This window comes from Ranitomeya imitator, chromosome 7 (genome assembly GCF_032444005.1).
Source record: "Ranitomeya imitator isolate aRanImi1 chromosome 7, aRanImi1.pri, whole genome shotgun sequence".
In the NCBI taxonomy this organism is placed as follows: domain Eukaryota; kingdom Metazoa; phylum Chordata; class Amphibia; order Anura; family Dendrobatidae; genus Ranitomeya; species Ranitomeya imitator.
Genome location: NC_091288.1, coordinates 215,344,466 through 215,371,680, shown reverse-complemented (window position 1 = coordinate 215,371,680; position 27,215 = coordinate 215,344,466). Strand labels below are relative to the sequence as shown.

The 27,215-nt window shown below is 48.9% G+C and overlaps 1 protein-coding gene across 2 annotated transcripts; it reads left to right on the top strand.

The window, feature by feature from the left end:
- The first annotated feature begins 5,967 nt into the window (after positions 1-5,967).
- Positions 5,968-26,877, top strand: LOC138645469 (nmrA-like family domain-containing protein 1). Of its 2 annotated transcripts, XM_069734814.1 has the most exons (6): positions 5,968-6,059; positions 9,845-10,083; positions 10,573-10,822; positions 22,821-23,011; positions 23,359-23,539; positions 26,744-26,877. In XM_069734814.1, exons 1-5 carry the CDS (start codon positions 6,020-6,022, stop codon positions 23,536-23,538), a joined length of 900 nt encoding a protein of 299 aa, XP_069590915.1. In that variant the 5' UTR covers positions 5,968-6,019; the 3' UTR covers position 23,539; positions 26,744-26,877. The 2 variants fall into 2 exon arrangements, with proteins under 2 accessions (XP_069590915.1, XP_069590914.1); XM_069734813.1 differs by lacking the exon at positions 26,744-26,877 and having other exon boundaries at positions 23,359-25,178.
- The last annotated feature ends 338 nt before the right edge of the window (positions 26,878-27,215 follow it).

Here is a 27,215-nt window from a genome sequence, read left to right as displayed (position 1 = left end):
TCATGTATCTCTGTATACAGGGAGCTCCCTCTAGTGGTGGCTGCAGTCAGGATCTTATCATGTATCTCTGTATACATGGAGCTCCCCCTAGTGGTGACTGCAGACAGGGTCTTCTCATGTATCTCTGTATACAGATCTGTTGGGGTAAGAGATGTCACAGAGCCGCATTGTGTAGGCATAGGGTGGGTTGCCGCTTACAAGGTATGTGGCGGGGCATGGACGGTTCTCCGTCCCACTAAGTTCTTCCGCTGTCTCTTGAGAGCCCACTTCTCGCTCAGATCCTTTCACACCTTTCACCTTCTTCTTAATATCTGCAGAGTCATCCAGAGGTTTTGCACACTGCAGCCGGTTTTTCTTGTCCTCCTGCGCAGCAGACATGTTCTGCTTACGTAGGATGACACCGAGCATTCTCCCCAGTGTGAATAGTCACATATGGCGACAGTCATGTATGGGCCGTATAGTGTGTGACGGGGCAGGGAGTTGTGCTGTCATTGATTTAAAGGGGCGCTCTTATAATACCGAATTATAAAACTATGAGGGGATAGGTAACAAAGGTAAGAGCAGCCCCCTATCCACTGCATGGGGCGATATTCTGCAGGGTGATGGGGCGATATTCTGCAGGGTGATGGGGCGATGTTCTGCAGTGTGATGGGATGATGTTCTGCAGGGTGATGGGGCGATGTTCTGCAGGGTGATGGGGCAATGTTCTGCAGGGTGATGGGGCAATGTTCTGCAGTGTGATGGAGCGATGTTCTGCAGGGTGATGGGGTGATGTTCTGAAGGGTGATGGGGCGATGTTCTGCAGGGTGATGGGGCGGTGTTCTGCAGGGTGATGGGGCGATGTTCTGCAGGGTGATGGGGCGATGTTCTGCAGGGTGATGGGGTGATGTTCTGCAGTGCAATGGGGTGATGTTCTGCAGGGTGATGGGGCGATGTTCTGCAGGGTGATGGGGCGATGTTCTGCAGGGTGATGGGGCGATGTTCTGCAGTGCAATGGGATGATGTTCTGCAGGGTGATGGGGCGATGTTCTGCAGGGTGATGGGGCGATGTTCTGCAGGGTGATGGGGCGATGTTCTGCAGTGCAATGGGATGATGTTCTGCAGGGTGATGGGGCGATGTTCTGCAGGGTGATGGGGCGATGTTCTGCAGTGCAATGGGATGATGTTCTGCAGGGTGATGGGGCGATGTTCTGCAGGGTGATGGGGCGATGTCCTGCAGGGTGATGGGGCGATGTCCTGCAGGGTGATGGGGCGATGTTCTGCAGGGTGATGGGGCGATGTTCTGCAGGGTGATGGGGCGATGTTCTGCAGGGTGATGGTGCAATGTTCTGCAGGGTGATGGGGCGATGTTCTGCAGGGTGATGGGGCGATGTTCTGCAGTGCAATGGGATGATGTTCTGCAGGGTGATGGGGCGATGTTCTGCAGGGTGATGGGGCAATGTTCTGCAGGGTGATGGGGCAATGTTCTGCAGGGTGATGGGGCGATGTTCTGCAGGGTGATGGGGCGATGTTCTGCAGGGTGATGGGGTGATGTTCTGCAGGGTGATGGGGCGATGTTCTGCAGAGTGATGGGGCGATGTTCTGCAGGGTGATGGGGCGATGTTCTGCAGGGTGATGGGGCGATGTTCTGCAGTGCAATGGGATGATGTTCTGCAGGGTGATGGGGCGATGTTCTGCAGGGTGATGGGGCAATGTTCTGCAGGGTGATGGGGCAATGTTCTGCAGGGTGATGGGGCAAATTGTGTGTAAATGGTCTGGGGGAAAATGTGTGTAAATGGGTTAGTAACTGGCTTAGTGATAGAAAGCAGAGGGTGGTTATAAATGGTATAGTCTCTAACTGGGTCGCTGTGACCAGTGGGGTACCGCAGGGGTCAGTATTGGGACCTGTTCTCTTCAACATATTCATTAATGATCTGGTAGAAGGTTTACACAGTAAAATATCGATATTTGCAGATGATACAAAACTATGTAAAGCAGTTAATACAAGAGAAGATAGTATTCTGCTACAGATGGATCTGGATAAGTTGGAAACTTGGGCTGAAAGGTGGCAGATGAGGTTTAACAATGATAAATGTAAGGTTATACACATGGGAAGAGGGAATCAATATCACCATTACACACTGAACGGGAAACCACTGGGTAAATCTGACAGGGAGAAGGACTTGGGGATCCTAGTTAATGATAAACTTACCTGGAGCAGCCAGTGCCAGGCAGCAGCTGCCAAGGCAAACAGGATCATGGGGTGCATTAAAAGAGGTCTGGATACACATGATGAGAGCATTATACTGCCTCTGTACAAATCCCTAGTTAGACCGCACATGGAGTACTGTGTCCAGTTTTGGGCACCGGTGCTCAGGAAGGATATAATGGAACTAGAGAGAGTACAAAGGAGGGCAACAAAATTAATAAAGGGGATGGGAGAACTACAATACCCAGATAGATTAGCGAAATTAGGATTATTTAGTCTAGAAAAAAGACGACTGAGGGGCGATCTAATAACCATGTATAAGTATATAAGGGGACAATACAAATATCTCGCTGAGGATCTGTTTATACCAAGGAAGGTGACGGGCACAAGGGGGCATTCTTTGCGTCTGGAGGAGAGAAGGTTTTTCCACCAACATAGAAGAGGATTCTTTACTGTTAGGGCAGTGAGAATCTGGAATTGCTTGCCTGAGGAGGTGGTGATGGCGAACTCAGTCGAGGGGTTCAAGAGAGGCCTGGATGTCTTCCTGGAGCAGAACAATATTGTATCATACAATTATTAGGTTCTGTAGAAGGACGTAGATCTGGGGATTTATTATGATGGAATATAGGCTGAACTGGATGGACAAATGTCTTTTTTGGGCCTTACTAACTATGTTACTATGTTACTATGTTACTATGTTACTATGATGTTCTGCAGGGTGATGGGGTGATGTTCTGCAGGGTGATGGGGCGATGTTCTGCAGGGTGATGGGCCAATGTTCTGCAGGGTGATGGGGCGATGTTCTGCAGGGTGATCGGGCGATGTTCTGCAGGGTGATGGGGTGATGTTCTGCAGGGTGATGGGGCGATGTTCTGCAGGGTGATGGGGCGATGTTCTGCAGGGTGATGGGGCGATGTTCTGCAGGGTGATGGGCCAATGTTCTGCAGGGTGATGGGGCGATGTTCTGCAGGGTGATGGGGCGATGTTCTGCAGGGTGATCGGGCGATGTTCTGCAGGGTGATGGGGTGATGTTCTGCAGGGTGATGGGGCGATGTTCTGCAGGGTGATGGGGCGATGTTCTGCAGGGTGATGGGGCAATGTTCTGCAGGGTGATGGGGTGATGTTCTGCAGGGTGATGGGGTGATGTTCTGCAGGGTGATGGGGCGATGTTCTGCAGGGTGATGGGGCAATGTTCTGCAGGGTGATGGGGCGATGTTCTGCAGGGTGATGGGGTAATGTTCTGCAGGGTGATGGGGCGATGTTCTGCAGGGTGATGGGGCGATGTTCTGCAGTGCGATGGGGTGATGTTCTGCAGGGTGATGGGGTGATGTTCTGCAGGGTGATGGGGCGATGTTCTGCAGGGTGATGGGGCGATGTTCTGCAGGGTGATGGGGTGACTTACATTGTCCTTTGACAGAAAAAAAACGAGAATTGACAACTCCAATGTGAGCTCATTGTTATACTCCAGAGCTGCATTCACAATTCTGCAGACTTCAGAGCTGAAATCTCCCAGCATTCTCTGCTTGTTCAGGTGATTTCTAAGAAATGCCGTCTTTCCACAGTCATGAGCTGTAGGATAAACTAAGTGCCCCCCTGCCTGGTCGTTATTTGTGGCGGTTCGGTCTTTTCTAGGAAGACGGTCTTGCGCGGTGTCACCGCTATGAGGCGGCGGCTGCGGAGGATTACTCCACCACGCGGCCTACTATGTGCAGCGGGATTATAAACCGCACTTCAATACTGGGATTACACGGCCGCCGCCGCCCGGGTCATGGGATCGGATTCTGTGCGCCTTCAGGGCACGGATCATCCATAGAAGGAGGAGTCCTGCGAGCCACGGATCCTGATACTGAGCCACATTCACAATGGCCGCCTGTAAGCCGAGTGCTGATTAACCGCCGCAGACATTCCGCCAATTAACATTCACCAGTGAGGCCATGTGCACACGTTCAGGATTTCTCGCAGAAAAGTCCTGAGAAAAACCTGAAATTTTCTGCAAGAAATCTGCATGCGTTTTGGCGCGTTTTTGGTGCGTTTTTTCCGGACATTTCCCAAAGCATTCTGTAGTGGGAAATCCGCAAAAAAACGCAAAATTAATGAACATGCTGCGTTTTTTACCGCAATGCATTTTTTTCGCAGAAAAAAACGCATCATGTGCACAAAACATGCGGAATTCATTCTAAGTGATGGGATGCTTATTGTATGCGTTTTTTGCGGTTTTAAAGCGTTTTTATCGGGAAAAAATGCAAAAAAACTGCGAAAAAACAGCAACGTGTGCACACAGCCTGAGAGTTGTATGCGAAAGGAAAGAAAAAGAGGACGGAATAAACGGGGCTGCTCCGGAGCTCTCCTTGGATTGCTAGAAATAGAACATACAATTCTTCGCTGCTCTGCTCCCTCCTGCTCTTCTCTGTCTGTCCTCAATGCAGTCCTGGCATCAGTCCATGAACAAGGAGGCTCAGGATGAACAAACCAGAAAGCCGTTCCATCATCTCAGTTATAGAATTGGTATTTGGGTTGTGTTCTGAGTTATGATCAGGGTCTATAGACCTGGACATGGTGGGGGCATTTATATAGGGTCTTAGGATCAGGGTCTATAGACCTGGACATGGTGGGGGCATTTATATAGGGTCTTAGAATCAGGGGCTGACTTTCCTGAGGGACCCCGGCCTCCTGATGATCTGGTTGCCTCTTAGGCCAGTCTCACACGTCCAGATAATTCCGGTACCGGAAAAATCGGTACCGGAATTATCCGTGTCCGTGTGTCCGTGAGCTCACGTAGGCCATCCGTGTGGCACACGTGTGCCGCCCGTGTGCCGACTGGGTACCACACGGAGCGTGCAGGAGATAAGCGCTGTCCCCTGCATCTGGTGCTGAAGCCGCCATTCATATCTTCTCTCCAGCAGCGTTCGCTGGAAAGAAGATATGAAAAATCCTTTTTTTTTTTGTGTGTTTTTTCGTGTTTAAAATAAAGATCCCTGTCCTCACCCCCTTCCCACCCCCTGTGCGCCCGCCCGCTGTTAATAAAATACTCACCCGGCTCCCTCGCAGCGCCCTGTCCGCGCCGCACCTTCTCCTGTATGAGCGGTCACGTGGTGCCGCCGATTACAGTGATGAATATGCGGCTCTACCCCAATGGGAGGTGGAGTCGCATATTCATGACTGTAATCGGCGGAACCACGTGACCGCTCATACAGGAGAAGCTGCGGCGAGGACAGGAAGCAGCACCAGCGAGGGAGCCGGGTGAGTATTTTATTAACAGCAGGCGGGCGCACAGGGGGTGGGAGGGGGGTTGGGGACAGGGATCTTTATTTTAAACACGAAAAAAAAAAAAAAAAAAGTATTTTTCATATCTTCTTTCCAGCGAACGCTGCTGGAGAGAAGATATGAATGGCAGCTTCAGCACCACGTGGGGGGGACAGCGCTTACTGTAGCGCTGTCTCCTGCACGGCACATGGACAGCACACGGACAGCGTCCGTGTGCGGTACGTGTTTTACACGGACCCATTGACTTTAATGGGTCTGTGTAATCCGTGCGCTCCCACGAACACTGACATGTCTCCGTGTTTTGCACACAGACACACGGTTCGTGAAAACACGCTGACATGTGCAGAGACACATTGATTTCAATGTGTCTACGTGAGTCAGTGTCTCCGGTACGTGAGGAAACTGTCACCTCACGTACCGGAGCCACTGACGTGTGAAACCGGCCTTATATGCAGTGCTGAGTGACAATGACTCTTGGCCTCGGCCCAGGGTGGGGAGGGGTCCGGGCTCCGGTATATAATCCGCTCTGGGCTGTATACCCGCACAGACATCCAGAGCACAGCAGACATGGCCGACAAGAAAGTCATCGTGGTGTTTGGAGCTACAGGTGAGTGCGGGGGAGGAGGAAAGTGCTGGAGTTTGGGGGAAAGTTTTCTCTGCATTAATTGGTGACAACATTATGAGGAAAGTTTCTGTAGCGTCCCATTCATTGCATACTGAAAATCTGCGCCCCCCGCAGCATTGTGCGCGCACCCCCTCATAGGTGACCCACACGTCTGCACCGCCGAAATACACATGGATCTGCTGTGCTATCACCCCCATCATCCATCACCTGCCCTGTGGTGAGAAATGTGCAGAAGAAATGAACATTTACAAGCAACTCGAATGTTCTGCCTCACGAGTCCCAAAACCTTCTCCCATTAACATTCTGGGAATTCTCCCAACTTATAAAAAGAGGAAAGAGGTTCACAGACAGCGGAGTCAGTGCGCTAAATCAGTACACCCGGCTCTTATTATATGCGCCCACACAGAAATGTTCTCCTAGTGAAGCCTATTAGTGTTCTCACACAGTACAGTACTGCATTCATGCCCCCACAGTGCCCCCTATAAAGTATAATGCCCCCACAGTGCCCCCTATAAAGTATAATGCCCCCACAGTGCCCCCTATAAAGTATAATGCCCCCACAGTGCCCCCTATAAAGTATAATGCCCCCACAGTGCCCCCTATAAAGTATAATGCCCCCACAGTGCCCCCTATAAAGTATAATGCCCTCACAGTGCCCCCTATAAAGTATAATGCCCACACAGTGCCCCCTATAAAGTATAATGCCCCCACAGTGCCCCCTACAAAGTATAATGCCCCTATAGTGCCCACCACACTGTGTGATGACCTCACAGACCAACTGATTGACATGCCCCCCCAGTGTGCGCACACATACAGTCAGCTCTGCTATACACTCAGCTCTGCTATACACACTCAGCTCTGCTATACACACTCACCTCTGCTATACACTCAGCTCTGCTATACACACTCAGCTCTGCTATACACTCAGATCTGCTATACACACTCAGCTCTGCTATACACTCAGCTCTGCTATACACACTCAGCTCTGCTATACACTCAGCTCTGCTATACACACTCAGATCTGTTATACACACTCAGCTCTGCTATACACACTCAGCTCTGCTATACACACTCAGCGCTGCTATACACTCAGCTCTGCTATACACACTCAGCTCTGCTATACACTCAGCTCTGCTATACACACTCAGCTCTGCTATACACACTCAGCTCTGCTATACACACTCAGCTCTGCTATACACTCAGCGCTGCTATACACACTCAGCTCTGCTATACACTCAGCTCTGCTATACACACTCAGCTCTGCTATACACTCAGCTCTGCTATACACACTCAGCTCTGCTATACACTCAGCTCTGCTATACACACTCAGCTCTGCTATACACTCAGCTCTGCTATACACACTCAGCACTGCTATACACTCAGCTCTGCTATACACTCAGCTCTGCTATACACTCAGCGCTGCTATACACACTCAGCTCTGCTATACACACTCAGCTCTGCTATACACACTTAGCTCTGCTATACACTCAGCTCTGCTATACACACTCAGCTCTGCTATACACTCAGCTCTGCTATACACACTCAGCTCTGCTATACACTCAGCTCTGCTATACACACTCAGCTCTGCTATACACTCAGCTCTGCTATACACACTCAGCTCTGCTATACACTCAGCTCTGCTATACACACTCAGCTCTGCTATACACACTCAGCTCTACTATACACACTCAGCTCTACTATACACTCAGCTCTGCTATACACACATTCACTCAGTTGTGACACAAATACACTCAGATCTGCCATACATGCCCACACACACACAGCTCTACTATAATATTTATTTTTATATAGCGCTAACATATTCCGCAGCGCTTTACAGGTTGCACACATTATCATCACTCTCCCCGTTGGGGCTCACAATCTAAATTCCATATCAGTATGTCTTTGGAATGTGGGAGGAAACCCACGCAAACACGGGGAGAACATACAAACTACACACACACCCAGCTCCGCATACAGACACACCCAGCTCTGCCATACAAACACACTCACCCAGCTGTGCGATACACACACACACACACACCCAGCTCTGCTGTACACCCAGCTCTGCCATACACACACACCCAGCTCTGCCATACACACACACACTCACTCAGCTCTGCCATACACACATACACCCAGCTCTGCCATACATGTAACACCCCAGGAAACCGGTTGTTACAGTGGCATTGGTTTCCTCACGGGGAGAGTGATGCCATGCTTGGAAGCAAGGAAGGATCCCTTTGACAGGTATTCAGCACATGCAACACTGTTCTGACTCCTGGCCAGAAGGGGGAGCTCTGATCCGGTTTGTGGGTGGCTTCCCTAGATATGTATTCTGGCTGGAGGAGGTCAGTAAGTCTGAAGAGAGCGAGGAGTGAGGAAGGAAAGCTGGGGCCGTGCAGCCACGTGAGGTGCTGCAGCTCCTGGGAAGGAAAGAGGAGAGCAGAGCAGTCTGTAAAGAGACTGAAAGGGGAGAAAAGTGAAGTAGAGTGAAGAATGGAGAGAGAAGCTGCGACTGAGCTTCCTCCACATTGAAGCGCAGATACCGGTAGCCGGAAGACCGAGGTTGTGGGGGTAACTTCATGCCCCACTTCAGAACCCGGCAGACAGCTGGACTTCAAGTCACCTGTCCACCTGTAACACACGAGGACACAGTAACAGATAGAGCCCGGAGTCATCTGGGAGACCTTATAAAAAGGCTCGAGTTACTTGTTGCATGGGTTAGTGTCCTACCAACCTGGGGGACAGAGAGAACGTGAGGACCTTGTGTGAGGCCTAAGGCAGCAAAGGACTGAAACACAGCGCAGAGAGGAAGGCTTCCAACCCCACCTGGTTAGGGGAATTCCTGAGTCGCTTCCAAGCCGGCCGGATCACACCAGCACCTGTGATCCGGTGCCCTGGACTGTGGCTGCCTGAATCTTACCGTAAAGAGACTACAACTTGTGTCCTCTGTTCCTTTCTACACCATCTAACATCTGTCCCAACTACACCGGGAGCCCTGGGGACCCAGCTACACCTGTGGGAAGCGTCACCATCCCAGCTGCCACAACACCCCAGTGGACTCCTTTAAGCAGCGTCGGTCATCCCTGACCGAGTACCACAGGTGGCGTTACGAACATTTCTTATTTCACAAATCCCTTTAAAGACCGTCCCTTTTACATTGGCGCCCAGGGCCATGGACCGGGTCACCGCCACCATGACACATCCCCTGGCGGGCGTGCCATACTCGCACACCCAGCTCTGCTACACACACACACCTGATCTGTTAGCCAGCATAAGTACATGTTGGGATTCCCTAGCAACCAGGCAACCCCCACATGTACTTATGCTGCTAACAGATGTAAATCATTCAGCTGCGGCAAGAAAAACTAAATCTCCGAGCACAAAAATATACTCGGAGGACCCCCGAGTGTGCTCGAGAAATCTCGAGTAACGAGTAAATTCATTCGTTCATCACTAATAATGTCACTTTTAAATCTGAAGAAATCTCTAAAAAAAAAAAAAAGTTGGAAAAAAATATGGAAAATTGTTGCACAGTGTTAACCCTGGCCGATTTATGGGAAATATTATTTATTACCCGTTTTGTATAGTGTGACTATCTGGTGTAAGGAAATAAGAATTCAGTTTGAACATTTACATTTTTCCAAAATCATTTAGGCCCCAGAGGGATCTTTAGTTCTATAGTTTACTAATCGTTGCCTAGGTTACCGACCAACTCTGATGGTGGTGCTAATGTCCGCCATGTCTTGTGCTTTCTCTCCCAGGAGCTCAGGGCGGATCCGTCGCTGCCGCTCTCCTGGATGATGGCACCTTTGAGGTCAGGGCGGTGACTCGGGACACCAGCAAACCGGCAGCTGTGAAGCTAAAGGAGGCCGGAGCGGAGGTCGTGTCCGCGGATCTGGACAATGAGAAGAGCCTGGAGGCCGCCCTGAGCGGGGCGTATGGGGCGTTCGTGGTCACCAACTTTTGGGAGCATAAGAGCAAGGAGAGAGAGGTCACACAGGTAATGGCGCCATTACTAATTCTACATACGGTAACTGGCAATATAAGTTGAAAAGCCGCGCTTCTGCGGAAGGAGAGTGGGAAGAAAAACCAAGAAAACACTAATACTAAATAGATATATTGAATGTGCACAACTTTATCGCTCAACGTCTGCTGCTACCAGGACCGGACATCCTAGTCAGGTGCCATATTGTAAGACAGATGAAAAAAACAAAGAAAGGAGCCGCAGCCGGAGAGCACATCGAGTCCAGGGAGGACTGAAGCTCCACTTTCTTCCACGAGGAAGGGGGATAGGAATATTTCCCTCCCTTCGAAGTAAGTGGAGCTTCAATCCTTCTACCCCCCATCTCCCTGTGTGGACTCGCTGTGCTCTCCGGCTGGCGCTCCTTGGGATTCATCCTGAGCCTCCTGGTTCTTTGAAGAACTGCTGTGTGCCGAGCTTTGCTCTGGATCTTCATAACACAGAATTTTGTTTTATTTTTTTCTCCAGGGTAAACTGATCGCGGATCTGTCCAAGCGTCTCGCCTTGGAGATTGTGGTCTTCAGCGGCATGGAGAATGTGAAGAAACTGACGGGGGGAAAGCTGGAGGTGCTGCATTTTGATGGGAAAGGAGAAATTGAGGAATATTTCCGGGAGATCGGAGTCCCCATGACCAGCGTGAGGCTTCCCGGTTACTTCGAGAACCTGCTGACCTTCTTCAGGCCCCAGAAGAACAAGGACGGTGATGGCTACTCGCTAGGTACAAAGAACGTTCTTTCTTTTAATAAAATCTTTCAATTGTCAAATATATGTATTTTTTTTACCTGTGTAAATGCTGGGTATTACTCATGCTCTGTTCTGTCCCCACATGAGGCGAATGGAGGTGTGGTTGATTAATAAGTGTTGTGAGAGAGAAACGTACCTCCGTATTTCTTCGATGTGAGGCAGACAGGACCAATGCTGCTCAGCGTCCAGAGAGATGATGCACTCCAGGGATTGTGGAATCCAGACTTATTTATTTTGTTGATCTGGACATACAGCGTATAACTGGTAATACAGAACTTCTCCAGAAATACAGGGTAGACAGGGTACAGTAAGATGTAGCACCAAGTGTGTCTGCAAGTGTGAGCAGCATGAGAGAGTGTGGTCGAAAGACTGATGCCTTCCTAAGCCCAGTTCAAAAGCACGTCCTCTCACAACAGAAAGTAAACTGGAAATGGCTGCCAGAGGAAGAGAAGATTTGACCCCTGAACCGGATGTAAGACATGCCCACAAGAAATACATGAAAAACAAGCTGCCATACAGAAAAAGGCCATTGGGTGGCAGCAGAGTAAAATATAACAACATACATGGAAACTGAGGAATATACATGGAACAGCACACTCCCCGTCTGAAATTCCGTAAGGGATTTCACTATATCAATGTCCTTAAAAAGTCCAACAACCTAGAAAGTGAAACCAAACATGCATGTAATGCAATAATAACTTTAAACAAGACATTAAGTCAGTTCCTGAGATAATCCAATGGAAAACCCATCTTCGGATCAGAGAAGCCGCACTAGGCCAAACTATCTCTGACCCACTGTAATCCAATGGACAAATAGTAGTGCAGTGTTCTGTTCATAGTTTATCCTACCGGAATGTCCTCGATAGTGAGTATTTTTTGGCAGACGTGCCAACCATGACAGTCTTTGTCTCCATGTGGCTTGTGATAAGATCTCGCAATGTGGACTAACCTTGCAATAGTCTTAATGAGTTTCATCCAATTGGAGAAGCGTTTGAAGCACTGACAACCGAGGGAGGAGGTTGGTTTAGCGTTCGTGGCCAGAGCACTGACCTCGGAGCGGACTTCTGGATCATCGTCCGGATCCTGGATGCTGAAGACTTCCTGAACACATTCACTTCCCTTCTGTTCCAGCAGAAACTTTGGACCTGAAAGCCAAGAAGAGTTAGCAAAGGAATTTATAGACATAGGTCTAGTGGCATGGTCGGCTGGATTAAGTTCAGATGGGATATAGTGCCACTGTTCAGGTTTGGAAGACCTTCTTATTCTCTCAATGCGGTTACTGACGTACACGTAGAAGCGCCTTGTTTGGTTGTAGATGTAACCTAAGACAACTTTACTGTCACTGTAGTATTGTACGTCATCTATGTGAGTGTCCAGCTCATGCTGAATAAAGTCTGCGAGTTCTACTGCAAGCACAGCCCCACAGAGTTCCAGCCTGGGAATAGTGTGGTCAGGCTTGGGAGCCAACTTAGCTTTGCCGAAAACGAACCCAACATGATCTTGATTGTCAGATCCCGTTACCTTCAGGTAGACAACAGCTGCAATGGCCTCCGTGGATGCATCCGAGAACACATGGAGTTCCGTCCTAGTGCTAGCAGCAAGTGAGATTCCAGCGTAGCATCTCGTTATATGGATTTTATCCAAGGCACACAAAGACTGCTTCCAGGTTTCCCATTTTGGTTCCTTATCAGGAGGTAGAGGGGTATCCCAGTCCTTGACAGTTTCGGACAACTGTCTCAGAAGGGATTTACCTTGTATGGTAATTGGTGCTACGAATCCCAGTGGGTCATACAGGCTATTTACCACTGACAGGACACCACGTTTAGTGAATGGTTTGTCTGCACAGTTGATTTGGAATCAGAAGGTGTCGGCTGACAGGTTCCACCTCAGGCCTAAGCTTCTCTGCACAGGCGGACGGTCTGGTCCCAGGTGTATGTCCTTGAATCCAGGTGCGTGGTCGCTTGACTCAAAGGCTCTCATGACAGCCGGGCTGTTTGAAGCAATTTTGTGCAGTCTAAGCTTAGCTCGGTACAGCATATGTTGGGTCCTTTTGAGTAGGTCGATTGCAGCTTCTTCTGTAGGTAGAGATTTTAGTCCATCATCTACGTAGAAGTCTTTCTCTACAAAGTCTCTGGCGTCTGTTCCATACTCGGACTCTCCTTCTTGTGCGGTTCTCCGCAGGCCATATGTTGCCACAGCGGGTGAAGGGCTGTTCCCGAATACGTGCACCCGCATGCGATACTCCACCATCTCTTTGCTGGGGTCATTGTCCTTGTACCACAGGAACCTGAGGAAATTCCTGTGGTCCTCTCGGACTATGAAACAGTGGAACATCTGTTCAATGTCGGCGGTGATGGCAATGGGCTCTTTCCTGAACCTCATCAACACTCCTACTAGGTTGTTTGTCAGATTAGGACCTGTGAGGAGGACATCATTGAGAGATACACCTTGATGTTTGGCGCTTGAATCAAAGACAACTCTAATTTGTTTAGGTTTCTTCGGGTGATATACTCCAAATGAGGGTAGGTACCAGCACTCCTCATTTTCCTTTAAGGGAGACGCTGGCTCCGCATGGTTGTTATGGAATATTTTGCCCATAAAGGTGACAATGTGTTCTTTCATCTCCGGTTTATTGCTTAGCGTGCGCTGGAGAGAGTTAAATCTGGACAAGGCTTGTTCACGATTGTTCGGGAGCCTTACCCTGGTAACTCGGAAGGGTAAGGGGAAAACCCAGTGATTGGTTTCGTCCTTAAGAAACTCATTGTCCATTATCCTGACAAATTCCTTGTCTTCCATAGATGGGGCTACTTTGTTGTCATCCTTAGTGGTATGAAACACCAATTTTCCCAAGTCGTCTGCATAGGGAGAAGGGATAACATCAGGCAGCTCTACGGAATCTGGAAGCTTTTCCTTCACCTCATAGTGATGAGGACATGGTTTGCAGAAGGTAGTGCGCCCGTCTCGGCGTACGTACGTCTTAAAGGAGTGGACTCCTGTTTGGTCCAAGCATACATTTCCTATGACTACCCACCCCAAGTCAAGTCTCTGGGCATAGGGGGCGTAGTCAGGACCATTACACTGTTGGCGGACCTTATGTATCCTCAAATTGTCTCTGCCGAGCAGAAGTAGGATTTCAGCATCTGTGTCCAAAGGTGGGATAACGCTGGCTAGGTGCCTTAAGTGTGGTTGGTGAAAAGCAGCTTCCGGGGTAGGGATCTCATCCCTTTGGTCTGGTATTTGATCGCATTCAATTAGCGTAGGTAGGGGTATTTCTACGTCTTCATTGACAGGAGAAGCGATGAAACCTTGTGCTCTTCTGCCGCTAGTCTCTATGCGCCCCGAGCAAGTATTCAGAGTGTAGGGCGTTGCTGGTCCCTTGATTCTAAAGGCTTCAAAGAACTTAGGTCCAGCTAGGGATCGATTGCTCTGATCGTCAATGATGGCATACATTTTTACAGCCTTCTCTGGTTGCCCTTCTGGATAGACTCTGATTAGGCATATCCTGGCACGGCATTTAGCACTTTGATTCTCCCCACATACCTCTGAGCATGAGCAGGACACAGCTGTGGTGGACTTGGCGTGATTCTGTGGCTCCCCGCCATGGTTTGTAGAGGGACCAGAGGTAACTGCGACTGCTGGATCGCTGGTGGCTGAGCCTGGGTGCAAGGCTGATGGGTGTCTGTCGCTATGACACTCTTCACACTTAATGGCAGATTTACAGTCCTTGGCCATGTGTTCTGATGAAGCGCAGCACTTGAAACATACCCCAAGTTCGTTGAGGATTTTCTTGCGCTCCTGCATGGTTTTGGACCTGAAGCCTCTACATTTGTTCAGTGAGTGTGGTTTTTTGTGAATGGGACACTCACGATTGAAAGACTTATCCCTCGACGGAATAGTGTACTGCAGGTGATGGCAGGTTAGTCTTTCTGATGCTTACACTGTTCCTTGAGTCCTTGCGTCTATGTGCGACGCTTTCATACCTTGATGAAGGTATTGCTGGAGCTGCAGTGTTAGACTCCAGGAAGTCGAGGCTAGGGTCGTTCCTCATTTGGGCTTGTTCGTCAATGAACTTGCAGAACTGAATGAACGGAGGAAAGGTGACGTCATGTGACCTTTTATACCTGGAGACGCACACTGCCCACTTCTCTTGCAGACTGTGTGGCAGCTTTGAGATGATCGGGTTCACCCCGTGGGCAGTGTCCAGGTAGCACAGTCCAGACAGACGAGGGTCTCTTTTAGCAAGTTCCAGCTCCATAAGCAGGTCACTTAAATCCAGAAGCTTGTGGGCTTCCTTAAGGTTGATCCTTGGAACGTTCTGCAGTCTCTTGAATAGGGACTTTTCTATGGCTTCAGCGCTGCCGTAGGTTCTTTCAAGTCTCTGACAGGCCGCAGCGAGACCTGCTTCAGCTTGCCCCACATAGACGGTCCTAAGACTCTTGATACGGTTTGTGGATTCAGGACCCAACCATTTTACCATGAGGTCGAGCTCCTGCCCCACGGATAGGTTGAGATCAGCAATGGCGGCCTTGAAGGTTGCTTTCCAGGCTCTGTAGTTCTCTGCACAGTCGTCGAATTTTGAGAGGCTAGTGCTGATTAGCTCCCTGCTCACCATGAACCTGGCAAACTCGGACATGTCTGATCCTTCACTCCTTGTTACCATATTAGCTTGTGGTGCCCCTCGGGCGTATAAGCTGTGTGGCGTGGAAGGGTGAATTGTTCCCGGGTAGAATGATGTCACTGCAGGGTTGAGCTGTGGTTTAACCTCTAGAGATTCCGATGACTGCTGCTTGAACTGTGGAGGCGGGCTGGAGTGTGCCTTGTGGTCGTCTTGCGATGATGATTGCTCCTGAGGGGGTACATCACGGCGTTGGTCTTGGGTCTCTGTAGGGGCTGTGGGCGATACTGGCACCATAGGTTGGGCTGACTTGGACCGGACGTTTCCGCAATGTTGGGTTGAACGTCACTGGAGAAGGTGTGCGCTGCAGGTATCTGTTTCTGCACGTAGTCTCTGGTACGAACAGCTGGGTCGTCTTCTTCCTGTGGTGGCAGGCAAATTGGGTCGAGGTTTTGCTTCAATGCTTGCTCGAGTATTTTTACTTCGGCTAATGCAATTTCTTCCTCCATTTCTGTTTGAAGAATCCTTGCTTGAGCCTCTGCTTCTGTTTGAAGAATCTTTGCTCGAGCCTCTGCTTCTGCTCTCTTCGCTTCTGCTTCTGTTTGAAGAATCTTTGCTCGAGCCTCTGCTTCTGCTCTCTTCGCTTCTGCTTCTGTTTGAAGAATCTTTGCTCGAGCCTCTGCTTCTGCTCTCTTCGCTTCTGCTTCTGTTTGAAGAATCTTTGCTCGAGCCTCTGCTTCTGCTTTCTTTTCGGTGTATGAACGTCTTAGTTTGGACCGCTCTGCATTTAAACGGGCCTCTAGGATTCTGTCGCTGAGGGCTGAAGTTCTTGAGCAGGATGATTTGTATGACCGAGCAGAGTGTTTAGACGAGGCTGACCTGTGCGATCTAGTTTCTTGCAGATGGGTGATACGAAGCTCCGCTTTATCTTTGGCGTCTTGCACGGCGGCGTCCCTTTCTCTGTCTGTGGAATCTGCCTTGCTTAACTCTGATAGGGCTTCGTCGATTTTAGATTCTTTTAGGAAGGCAGCATACTTTGTGGACAGTCTCTTGTATCTGCCGTGGGCCACGTCTAGCTGTCTTATAGTGTCCTGTAAACCCGCTGCATCATTTTTATGGCGTTGGACGCTTAAAATAAGGGAGGCGACTCGTTCCCATAGGTCGTCCAAGTTGTCATTGAACTCATCCCTTGTGGAACAGTAATTCTCGAGGACCTTTAATGTTGGCTTGATGGAACGTACTGGTCGTGCATCTGGGTCTGCTGTGGAAGCGGGCTCCGCTTCCTGGTCTTCATAATGGACAGTATCAGGTTGTATTTGCTCTGTTTCAGCATTGGGGAACTGTGGAAGGTCCTTTTCGGCCATTTTGATTTAAGGTGCGCTGTCCCTTTAAGAAACTGAACCTTTGAATTGGGGGCTGGAAATTGCGGTGCAGCTTAGTTGCGACCCCCTGATAAGATTCCCAAGGTGTTGTTGGAGAATTGTGGGGTTCTGCGGTCCGACGATCTGCAGCAGTGTGGTATAATACACAGAGAGTCTTTATGTACAATGCAGTCTGAGGTGATGCTGCAGGAGATTTCTTAGCAGAGCAGGGCTGCAGTATGTGAGCGGGCAGAGAGCGGGCACGTGAATAGTGATATAAGGGTGATTCTGGCCGGGCTTCAAGGCAGTCTTTCGACTGTTCTGTCCCCACATGAGGCGAATGAAGGTGTGGTTGATTAATAAGTGTTGTGAGAGAGATAATCGTACCTTCGTATTTCCTCGATATGAGGCAGACAGGACCAATGCTGCTCAGCGTCCAGAGAGATGATGCACTCCAGGGATTGTGTAATCCAGACTTGTTTATTTTGTAGATCTGGACATACAGCGTATAACTGGTAATACAGAACTTCTCCAGAAATGCAGGGTAGACAGGGTACAGTAAGATGTAGCACCAAGTGTGTCTGCAAGTGTGAGCAGCATGAGAGAGTGGTCGAAAGACTGATGCCTTCCTAAGCCCAGTTCAAAAGCACGTACTCTCACAACAGAAAATAAACTGGAAATGGCTGCCAGAGGAAGAGAAGATTTGACCCCTGAACCGGATGTAAGACATGCCCACAAGAAATACATGAAAAACAAGCTGCCATACAGAAAAAGGCCATTGGGTGGCAGCAGAGTAAAATATAACAACATACATGGAAACTGAGGAATATACATGGAACAGCACATGCTCCCCGGGTCCAGTACTGCCTCTCCGCCGCTGGCCCAGTCTCTATTTGGCTGCAGCGGTGATGTCTTATTAACACTGCTGCAGACAATCACTGAATCTTCACTCCTGCCATCTCCACTTCTGCTATCTCTGGTGTGGAGCGCCGGCATCTCTCAGCTTTCTACAGACTTGCATGCACAATTCTCTTTTTTGAGGTCTGATCCAAGCAGGATTCGAACTCCCAACCTGCATCATTGTAGGCAGCAGCCAAAGCTACAAGCCCCAGGAGCATATGATTTCATGAAAACGATGCTGCTAATCCGTGAGGATTTGGTGCATTTTTTTCTCTATTTGGAGCCTGAAAAATGCGCAGCTGCTCTTGAGTCACCCGTCAGGGCAGTGGGGTAATCAGTACCCAGTTAAAGGGGTGGTCACGGTGGCAGCGGGAAAGGTCTTTAATGGGTGTAGTAATAAAGTTTGTGTTCGTGACACCACCTGTAGTTCTCGGTCATAAGGGACCGATGCTGCTTTAAAGGGGTCCTCTGGGGTGATGTTACTGCAGCAAAGATGGTGACGCTTCCAACAGGTGAAGCGGGGTCCCCAGGTGTTGTGAATTCTGTGGCCAAGCTCCCTCCTGTGGTCGTGAGTGGTACTGCGGCTGGTTCTGTCTATAAGCTTCCTTTGGTGGATGAGAGTGGTACTGCGGCTTCTGAGTTTCCTTCCTCAGGTGATGAGGTTAAGTCGTTAGGTGCTGCTCTATTTAACTCCACCTGGTGCTTTGATCCTGGCCTCCAGTCAATGTTCTAGTATTGGTCTTGCTTCCTCCTGGATCATTCCTGTGGCCTCTCTATCCTGCATAAGCTAAGTTCTGCTTGTGTTTTTTTTGTTTTGCTATATTTTCTGTCCAGCTTGCTATATTGGTTTTTCTTGCTTGCTGGAAGCTCTGAGACGCAGAGGGAGCACCTCCGTACCGTTAGTCGGTGCGGAGGGTCTTTTTGCCCCTCTGCGTGGTTGTTTGTAGGTTTTTGTGTTGACCGCAAAGCTATCTTTCCTATCCTCGGTCTATTCAGTAAGTCGGGCCTCACTTTGCTAAATCTATTTCATCTCTGTGTTTGTATTTCATCTTAACTCACAGTCATTATATGTGGGGGGCTGCCTTTTCCTTTGGGGAATTTCTCTGAGGTAAGGTAGGCTTATTTTTTCTATCTTCAGGGCTAGTTAGTTTCTCAGGCTGTGCCGAGTTGCATAGGGAACGTTAGGCGCAATCCACGGCTACCTCTAGTGTGGTGTGTTAGGATTAGGGATTGCGGTCAGCAGAGTTTCCACGTCTCAGAGCTCGTCCTATGTTTTTTGGTAAATGTCAGGTCACCTTGTGTGCTCTGAACTTCAAGGTCCATTGTGGTTCTGAATTACCTGTTCATAACAGTACTGGAGGCCTCCCCTGCTGTTCCCTCTCGTCTCCTCCCAATCATCCGAGAAGACCAAAATATCATCCAAGTATACAATCAGGAATTTATCCAGGTACTCTCGGAAGATGTCATGCATAAAGGACTGAAACACTGATGGAGCATTAGAAAGTCTGAATGGCATAACCAGGTACTCAAAATGGCCTTCGGGCGTATTAAATGCTGTTTTCCATTCATCGCCCCGTTTGATACGCACAAGATTATACGCACCACGAAGATCTATCTTGGTGAACCAACTAGCCCCTTAATCCGAGCAAACAAATCAGACAGCAGCGGCAAGGGGTATTGAAATTTGACCGTAATTTTATTTAGAAGGCGGTAATCAATACAAGGTCTCAGCGAACCATCCTTCTTAGCCACAAAAAAGAAACCCGCTCCCAATGGCGACGATGACGGGCGAATATGACCCTTCTCCAAAGACTCCTTCACGTAACTCCGCATAGCAGCGTGCTCAGGTACAGATAAATTAAACAGTCTACCCTTAGGAAACTTACTACCAGGAATCAAATCGATAGCACAATCACAATCCCTATGCGGAGGTAGGGCATTGGACTTGGGTTCATCGAATACATTCCGGTAATCAGACAAGAACTCTGGGACCTCAGAAGGGGTGGATGATGAGATAGACAGAAATGGAACATCACCATGTACCCCCTGACAACCCCAGCTGGACACAGACATTGATTTCCAATCTAATACTGGGTTCCACCCTCGTTTCTCTTCAGGGCAGGTTGAGTCTTCGGACTGTCCTGGTGTGGATACTGTGGTGGATAGGTTGCAGCAGATTTGGACTCATGTAGTGGACAATCTGACTTTGTCCCAGGAGAAGGCTCAACGTTTCGCTAACCGCAGGCGCTGTGTGGGTCACCGACTTCGTGTTGGGGATTTGGTTTGGTTGTCATCTCGTTATATTCCTATGAAGGTTTCCTCTCCTAAATTTAAGCCTCGTTTTATTGGTCCATATAGGATTTCTGAGCTTCTTAATCCTGTGTCTTTTCGTTTGACTCTTCCGGCTTCTTTTTCCATCCATAACGTGTTCCATAGGTCATTGTTGCGGAGATACGTGGCACCTGTGGTTCCATCTATTGATCCTCCTGCTCCGGTTTTGGTTGAAGGGGAATTGGAGTATATTGTGGAGAAGATTTTGGATTCTCGTGTTTCGAGACGGAAACTCCAGTATCTGGTTAAGTGGAAAGGTTATGGTCAGGAAGATAATTCCTGGGTCTTTGCCTCTGATGTCCATGCTGCCGATCTGGTTCGTGCCTTTCATGTGGCTCATCCTGGTCGGCCTGGGGGCTCTGGTGAGGGTTCGGTGACCCCTCCTCAAGGGGGGGGGGTACTGTTGTGAATTCTGTGGCCAAGCTCCCTCCTGTGGTCGTGAGTGGTACTGCGGCTGGTTCTGTCTATAAGCTTCCTTTGGTGGATGAGAGTGGTACTGCGGCTTCTGAGTTTCCTTCCTCAGGTGATGAGGTTAAGTCGTTAGGTGCTGCTCTATTTAACTCCACCTGGTGCTTTGATCCTGGCCTCCAGTCAATGTTCTAGTATTGGTCTTGCTTCCTCCTGGATCGTTCCTGTGGCCTCTCTATCCTGCTTGTGTTTTTTTTGTTTTGCTATATTTTCTGTCCAGCTTGCTATATTGGTTTTTCTTGCTTGCTGGAAGCTCTGAGACGCAGAGGGAGCACCTCCGTACCGTTAGTCGGTGCGGAGGGTCTTTTTGCCCCTCTGCGTGGTTGTTTGTAGGTTTTTGTGTTGACCGCAAAGCTATCTTTCCTATCCTCGGTCTATTCAGTAAGTCGGGCCTCACTTTGCTAAATCTATTTCATCTCTGTGTTTGTATTTCATCTTAACTCACAGTCATTATATGTGGGGGGCTGCCTTTTCCTTTGGGGAATTTCTCTGAGGTAAGGTAGGCTTATTTTTTCTATCTTCAGGGCTAGTTAGTTTCTTAGGCTGTGCCGAGTTGCATAGGGAGCAACGGCTACCTCTAGTGTGGTGTGTTAGGATTAGGGATTGCGGTCAGCAGAGTTTCCACGTCTCAGAGCTCGTCCTATGTTTTTTGGTAAATGTCAGGTCACCTTGTGTGCTCTGAACTTCAAGGTCCATTGTGGTTCTGAATTACCTGTTCATAACACCCAGGGCTCCCGGTGTGCTGGGCAGGGATGGTGTATGCTGGCAAACAAATGGAGGACACAGAATTGTAACGTCTTTACCTTGTTTACTGGTGTAAGCAGCAGCAGTCCAGGGTATCAGCAACAGGTGGTGATGAGGTCCGGCCGGCCTGGAGGCAATGGTGGATCCGTCTCCCAGGTGAGGTCCGTAAGCCTTCCTACTCACGCTAGTATGCGAGGTCCTTGCTGCCTGTGGCTTGCTGACAAAGTCCTCTCTCTCCTGTCCTGGGACAGTTACCCGTATGATGGGCAGTGTGAGCCTTTTTATAGGGTTTCTATCATGACCCGGGCTCCTAGGATAGTGCTTCACCTTCAAGCTTGGGTGTGGGTAAATAACATACAGTCCTATGCCCTCTGGCTCTGCCGTGCGACCTGGAGTGCAATACGACCTCGGGCTCCCGGTGCCCGATTCCTGCGCTTCGGCTCAGAGTGTGCCTGTCACAGTTCCCCTCTAAGCCTTTTCCTTCTCCTGTGCTTCTTTCCGCTGATGCTCACTGACATGCAACCCTTCAAGTTCTCTTCCTTTCCTGGAGCTGCAGCTCTGTCCTGGCTGCACGGCTCCACTGTCTCTGTTCTCACTCCTTCCTCCTCCACTGCCTGCTCCAGACTAAACTAACTCCTCCTCCAGACCAGAACACTTAAAGCTGGGGAAGCTCCCCTGAATCCGGGTTCAGAGCTCCTCCTTCTGGCCTGGATTCAGAATGTGTTGCATGTAGGTGCTTTACCTGATAAAAGGGAATCCTCATTCCCTCCAAGCATGATATAGCCCTCCCCGAAAGGAAGGCAACATCACTGTAACAACTGGTTACCTGGGGTGTTACACTCCCCCCATTAACTCCAGTACTCCCGGACTGGGAAATGAAAAACAACAGTACAGGTTAAAGATGCAAACAACCGGTTACACTCTTAAAAAAAACACATTAAAAATGCATCAAACAAGGGAGAAAACGTATAAATAAATAATAAATGCCGCAAAAAAATGCAATAACCACAGAAGAATATTATTGAGTAGTTTTGGTGCAGACATCTGCAAAAAAAATAAAAAAATAGAAAGTTCTGGCTGCTACCAAATTGAATGAATGAATGAATGAATGAATGAATGAATGAATGAAAAATCCATAAGTCCCATCCGTCCCGGATACAGTGGACAGTCCCAGATTTGGGTCTATGCTTTGTTATCCCGGGTGCTCTGCTGAATGTCCCTCACTGTCACTGTTCCTCTGACATCTTCTCCTGCCGGGGTAGAAAGACTTGGCAAATAGTCATGACTATTCCTATGCTAAATATTTTGATACCAGAAGGGGTTAACAGTGGGCTTTGAGGAGAAAGAAAGCAGAACTGTGAATGCAGCTCTGGATGTGATTGGGGTAAAATGATATATTTATCCAAGATCTCTGCTAGCTGTCAGTGACTGGTCTGGACTGTATGGCTGTAATGTGCTACAGCTGAGGCTTTGTTACAGTTGCATCGAGTCTCGCATCCTAGACTCCAGATGATCAGTCGGCTCCAGTGTCATGACTCTCATTATCTTTCCAGCCATCCCGATGGGTGATGTGCCCATGGATGGGATGTCCATCCAAGATTTGGGCGGCATGGTGGTCAGCATCCTGAAGTCGCCATCAGAATACATAGGAAAGGACATCGGACTGAGCACGGAGAAGCTGACGGTGGCGCAATATGCGGCCATAATGTCCAAAGTCACCGGCAAGGACATCAAAGACGCCAAGGTGAGATCAGCGGCTTATCTCGGTGAGCGATCACGCTTATCTCGCCATGTAAGCCCCACCCTAAAATTACAAGACACACCCCATCATGGCCGCCACAATGCAGCGTGTGCGTGGGTTACCAAGGCAACCATCCAGTGTCCAATCCTCTCTGGACATGGGGTGGAGTATGCCCGCTCACAACCAGAGCTGCATTTACAATTCTGCTGGCCTCCAGTTGGCTCTCGGGCTGCAGGACAATGTCCTCTGCCTAAAACGGCTGATACCAGAGAGCAATAGATTGTATTTAGTCACACTGAGGCCTGCGGTGCGATGTCCCATTAAATGTGCACTGTCTATGTAACCCTCAGATCACCCTTGAAGCGTACGGGAAGCTCGGCTTCCCCGAAGCAGCAGACGTGGCCAAAATGTTCCGATTCATAGTCACGAAGCCCGACCGGGACGTGGACATCACCTTAAAGCTCAACCCCAAAGCCAAGACCTTCCAACCATGGATGGAGGAGAACAAGGAGGCGTTTAAGGACTTGTGAAGTAATTTGTGACCGTGAAATACTGAAACATCGGGGCTGCTTTAGAAAAACCAGTGCATGAAAACAGGAAAAGGACTCTCACCATAGCAACCAATCAAAATCCAGCTCTCATTTCTGAGACGGCCTTTGGAAAATGAAAGCTGTAACCAGATTGGCTGCTATAGACTATTTCTGTTACTCTAGTTCTGTTGAATCTGCTTGTTCTCTGGACTATTAGGCTGCAGTCACACGGTCAGTATTTGGTCAGTATTTTACATCAGTATTTGGAAGCCAAAACCAGGTGAGGAACAATCAGAGGAAAAGTATAATAGAAACACGTTACCACTCCTGGATTTATCACCCACTATGAGAAATACTGACCAAATACTGATAGTGTGACGGCAGCCTGACTGTGAAACACTGAACTGTCTGTTAAAAACTGAAGCCTGAGGATCCCCTTCAGTGCCCCCCACAGTATGATTGCTCCCATTGCCCCCCGCATAGCATCGTACTATCACAGCCCCTCACACAGTAAGATGCTAGCACAGCCCCTCACACAGTAAGATGCTAGCACAGCCCCTCACACAGTAAGATGCTAGCACTGTCCCCTACACAGGGCCGTATTTAGAGTTTCTGCTGCCCTAGGCACTTTTAGTGCTGCCTCCCCCATTGGTGAGTATGACACTATTGGCAGTGACTTGTGGCAAAAATCGCTGATGTGAAAGTCGCCTTTTGCAGCAGATCCGGCAGTTTTTCCGCATCTGCTGCATAACGGATCACTTACGGCCTCATTCATTCCCTATGGGATTTGCGGACATTTGTGGCACTTGCTGTGATCTGGCAAATGCGGTATTATACCTCCCAACTTTTGAAGGAGGTGAAAGAGGGTTAAAGTTTGCGGCGTGTGACTTGAGCGCCGCAGCAAATTTTAGGCCACGCTTCTGACCACACCCATTTCACAACTAGTCACACCCATATCCACGTCCCAACCACACCCATTTAGAACTGCTGATCACACTGTTTCATAAAGAATAATTATAAACAAAAAAATATGGCCACACAGTGCTCCATACTGTATAATGGCCACACATGATGCTCCATACTGTATAATGGTCCCACATGATGCTCCATACTGTATAATGGCCCCACATGATGCTCCATACTGTATAATGGCCACACATGATGCTCCATACTGTATAATGGCCACACATGATGCTCCATACTGTATAATGGTCACACAGTGCTCCATACTGTATAATGGCCACACATGAGCTCCATACTGTATAATGGCCACACATGATGCTCCATACTGTATAATGGCCACTCATGATGCTGCATACTGTATAGCCACTCATGATGCTCCATACTGTATAATGGCCTCACATGATGCTCCATACTGTATAATGGCCCGACATGATGCTCCATACTGTATAATGGCCCCACATGATGCTCCATACTGTATAATGGCCCCACATGATGCTCCATACTGTATAATGGCCACACATGATGCTCCATACTGTATAATGGCCACACAGTGCCCAATACTGTATAATGGCCACACAATGTTCCATACTGTATAATGGCCCCACATGATGCTCCATATTGTATAATGGCCACACATGATGCTCCATACTGTATAATGGCCACACAGTGCTCCATACTGTATAATGGCCACACATGATGCTCAATGTCGGGAGGTGACCTCGGACTTTAATAAAAAAAAAAAAAAAAACTTGCTCAGGTGCCACTTCCCTCCGCATCGTCCCGCCCTAGGCACGTGCCCTCAAGTGCCTAGTGGCAAATACAGACCTGCCCCTACACACAGTATGAGGCCCCACAGCCCTCCACACATTATAATGCCCAATAGTGTCCCCCCACATATTATGATATTCCAAAGGCTCCTCCACTCACACAAAATGGTGGCCCACAGTCACATTCCCACATAAAGTATCATGCCCTGTAAAGCTACAATAGCATCGTACGCAGTGAAGAGGCAGTGACCCACAAAATTCCAACACAAAACTCTATTTAATGTGTTTCCTCACAGCATTAAAGTCCAATTCACACAAATGGATATAGCTTCAGTGTATATTATCAGTGTTCAGTTCACACCAGTTCATGGCAGTACATATCATATGGCTTAAGATTGCAGTCCCTAAACAGGCCAGACTTCCCTTGTCCAGTTTCCCTGGGCAATCGCACGCCATATTACAGTCTCCATATGTCTCCATACACACAGCCTCCGGATAGCAGCCAGGCACCATATCCACCTGTTTGCAATCGTTACACATGCTAATCCTCTTTCGGGCACAGGACATCCACCTCCGAGCACAGGACTGTCCACATCCGACTCCTTCAGGCACAGGACATCCACCTCCGGGCACAGGACTGTCCACATCCGACTCCTTCAGGCACAGGACATCCACATCCGGGCACAGGACATCCACCTCCAGGCACAGGACTGTCCACACCTGACTCCTTCGGGCACAGGACATCCACCTCCAGGCACAGGACTGTCCACATCTGACTCCTTCGGGCACAGGACATCCACCTCCGGGCACAGCACTGTCCACATCCACCTTCGGGCACAGGACTGTCCACATCCGAGACCAGTACCATGGACAACTTGCATCGCTGTAAACACTGCGGGTGCCAGGCTATTCAGCTGTCCTGGGTGCTGGCTCCGCTTGCCTGTGCCTCCATGCTCTCAGCCAGCGCTCTGCAGGCCTCTGCTCTGCACACCAGACTGACACTGACGTACACCTGACACACCCATACCTCTTACTGCAGGGCTTTTAACACACACAAAACTGTGGCCTTCAGCCACATGGAAAACCCGGACCAGAAATCCGTGACTCCCATGCACACCTATGGACTTCATCCATCTGCATGCACAACCTGGGGAGCACCAAACAGTGCGCCCTAGCTGTAACAGGGGTCACAGCCTCACAGCCCCCTCATACAGTATGATGTCCCCATAACCTTCTACGTGTTACAATACCCAATAGCGTCCCCTCCACACACACAAAATGGTGGCCCACAGTCAAGCCTACACAGTTTCACATCCCCCACAGTATTCTGCCCCTACAGCCCCCCCATACAGTATGATGCTCTAATAGCGTCCACATTTCATGTCATGTTTCTTTTCTGGGAAATTTTTGGATGAGTTTTTCCTTTTTCTGAAGCGTTTGGGAAACGTTTTTTTGTTTGTTTGTTTTTTTTACAGCCTTTTGATTGGACAGTTCCTGGTTTGGACAGTTTTTCTTCAGGATCCACTTTAAAGAAGTGACATGAAAAAAAAAAGCTCAAAAAATTCATCCTGGAAACTATTGCAAACTTGATGCATCCAGTCAAAAGGCTTCGAAAAAAAAAATCTTTAAAAACCCAGAAGACCTACCGTATACCAGGAAAACAATAATAAAAAATCCCCCCAAAAAGGAGCAATTTCTTCTAGGAGTACGAGGTTTCTGCTAGAAAAACTCATTGATTCTGTCCATCTCCAAAAACTCCGAACTCTGCTTAAATGTGACGCGGACTGATCTTGAACTTGTATGACTTACTAATCTATGTACCCGCTACTATAAGGGAGATGTATACCCACGTGGTCAAAATTGTTCGTACCCCTCGTTTAATGACAGAAAAACCCACAATGGTCACAGAAATAACTTGAATCTGACAAAAGTAATAACGCACATCCA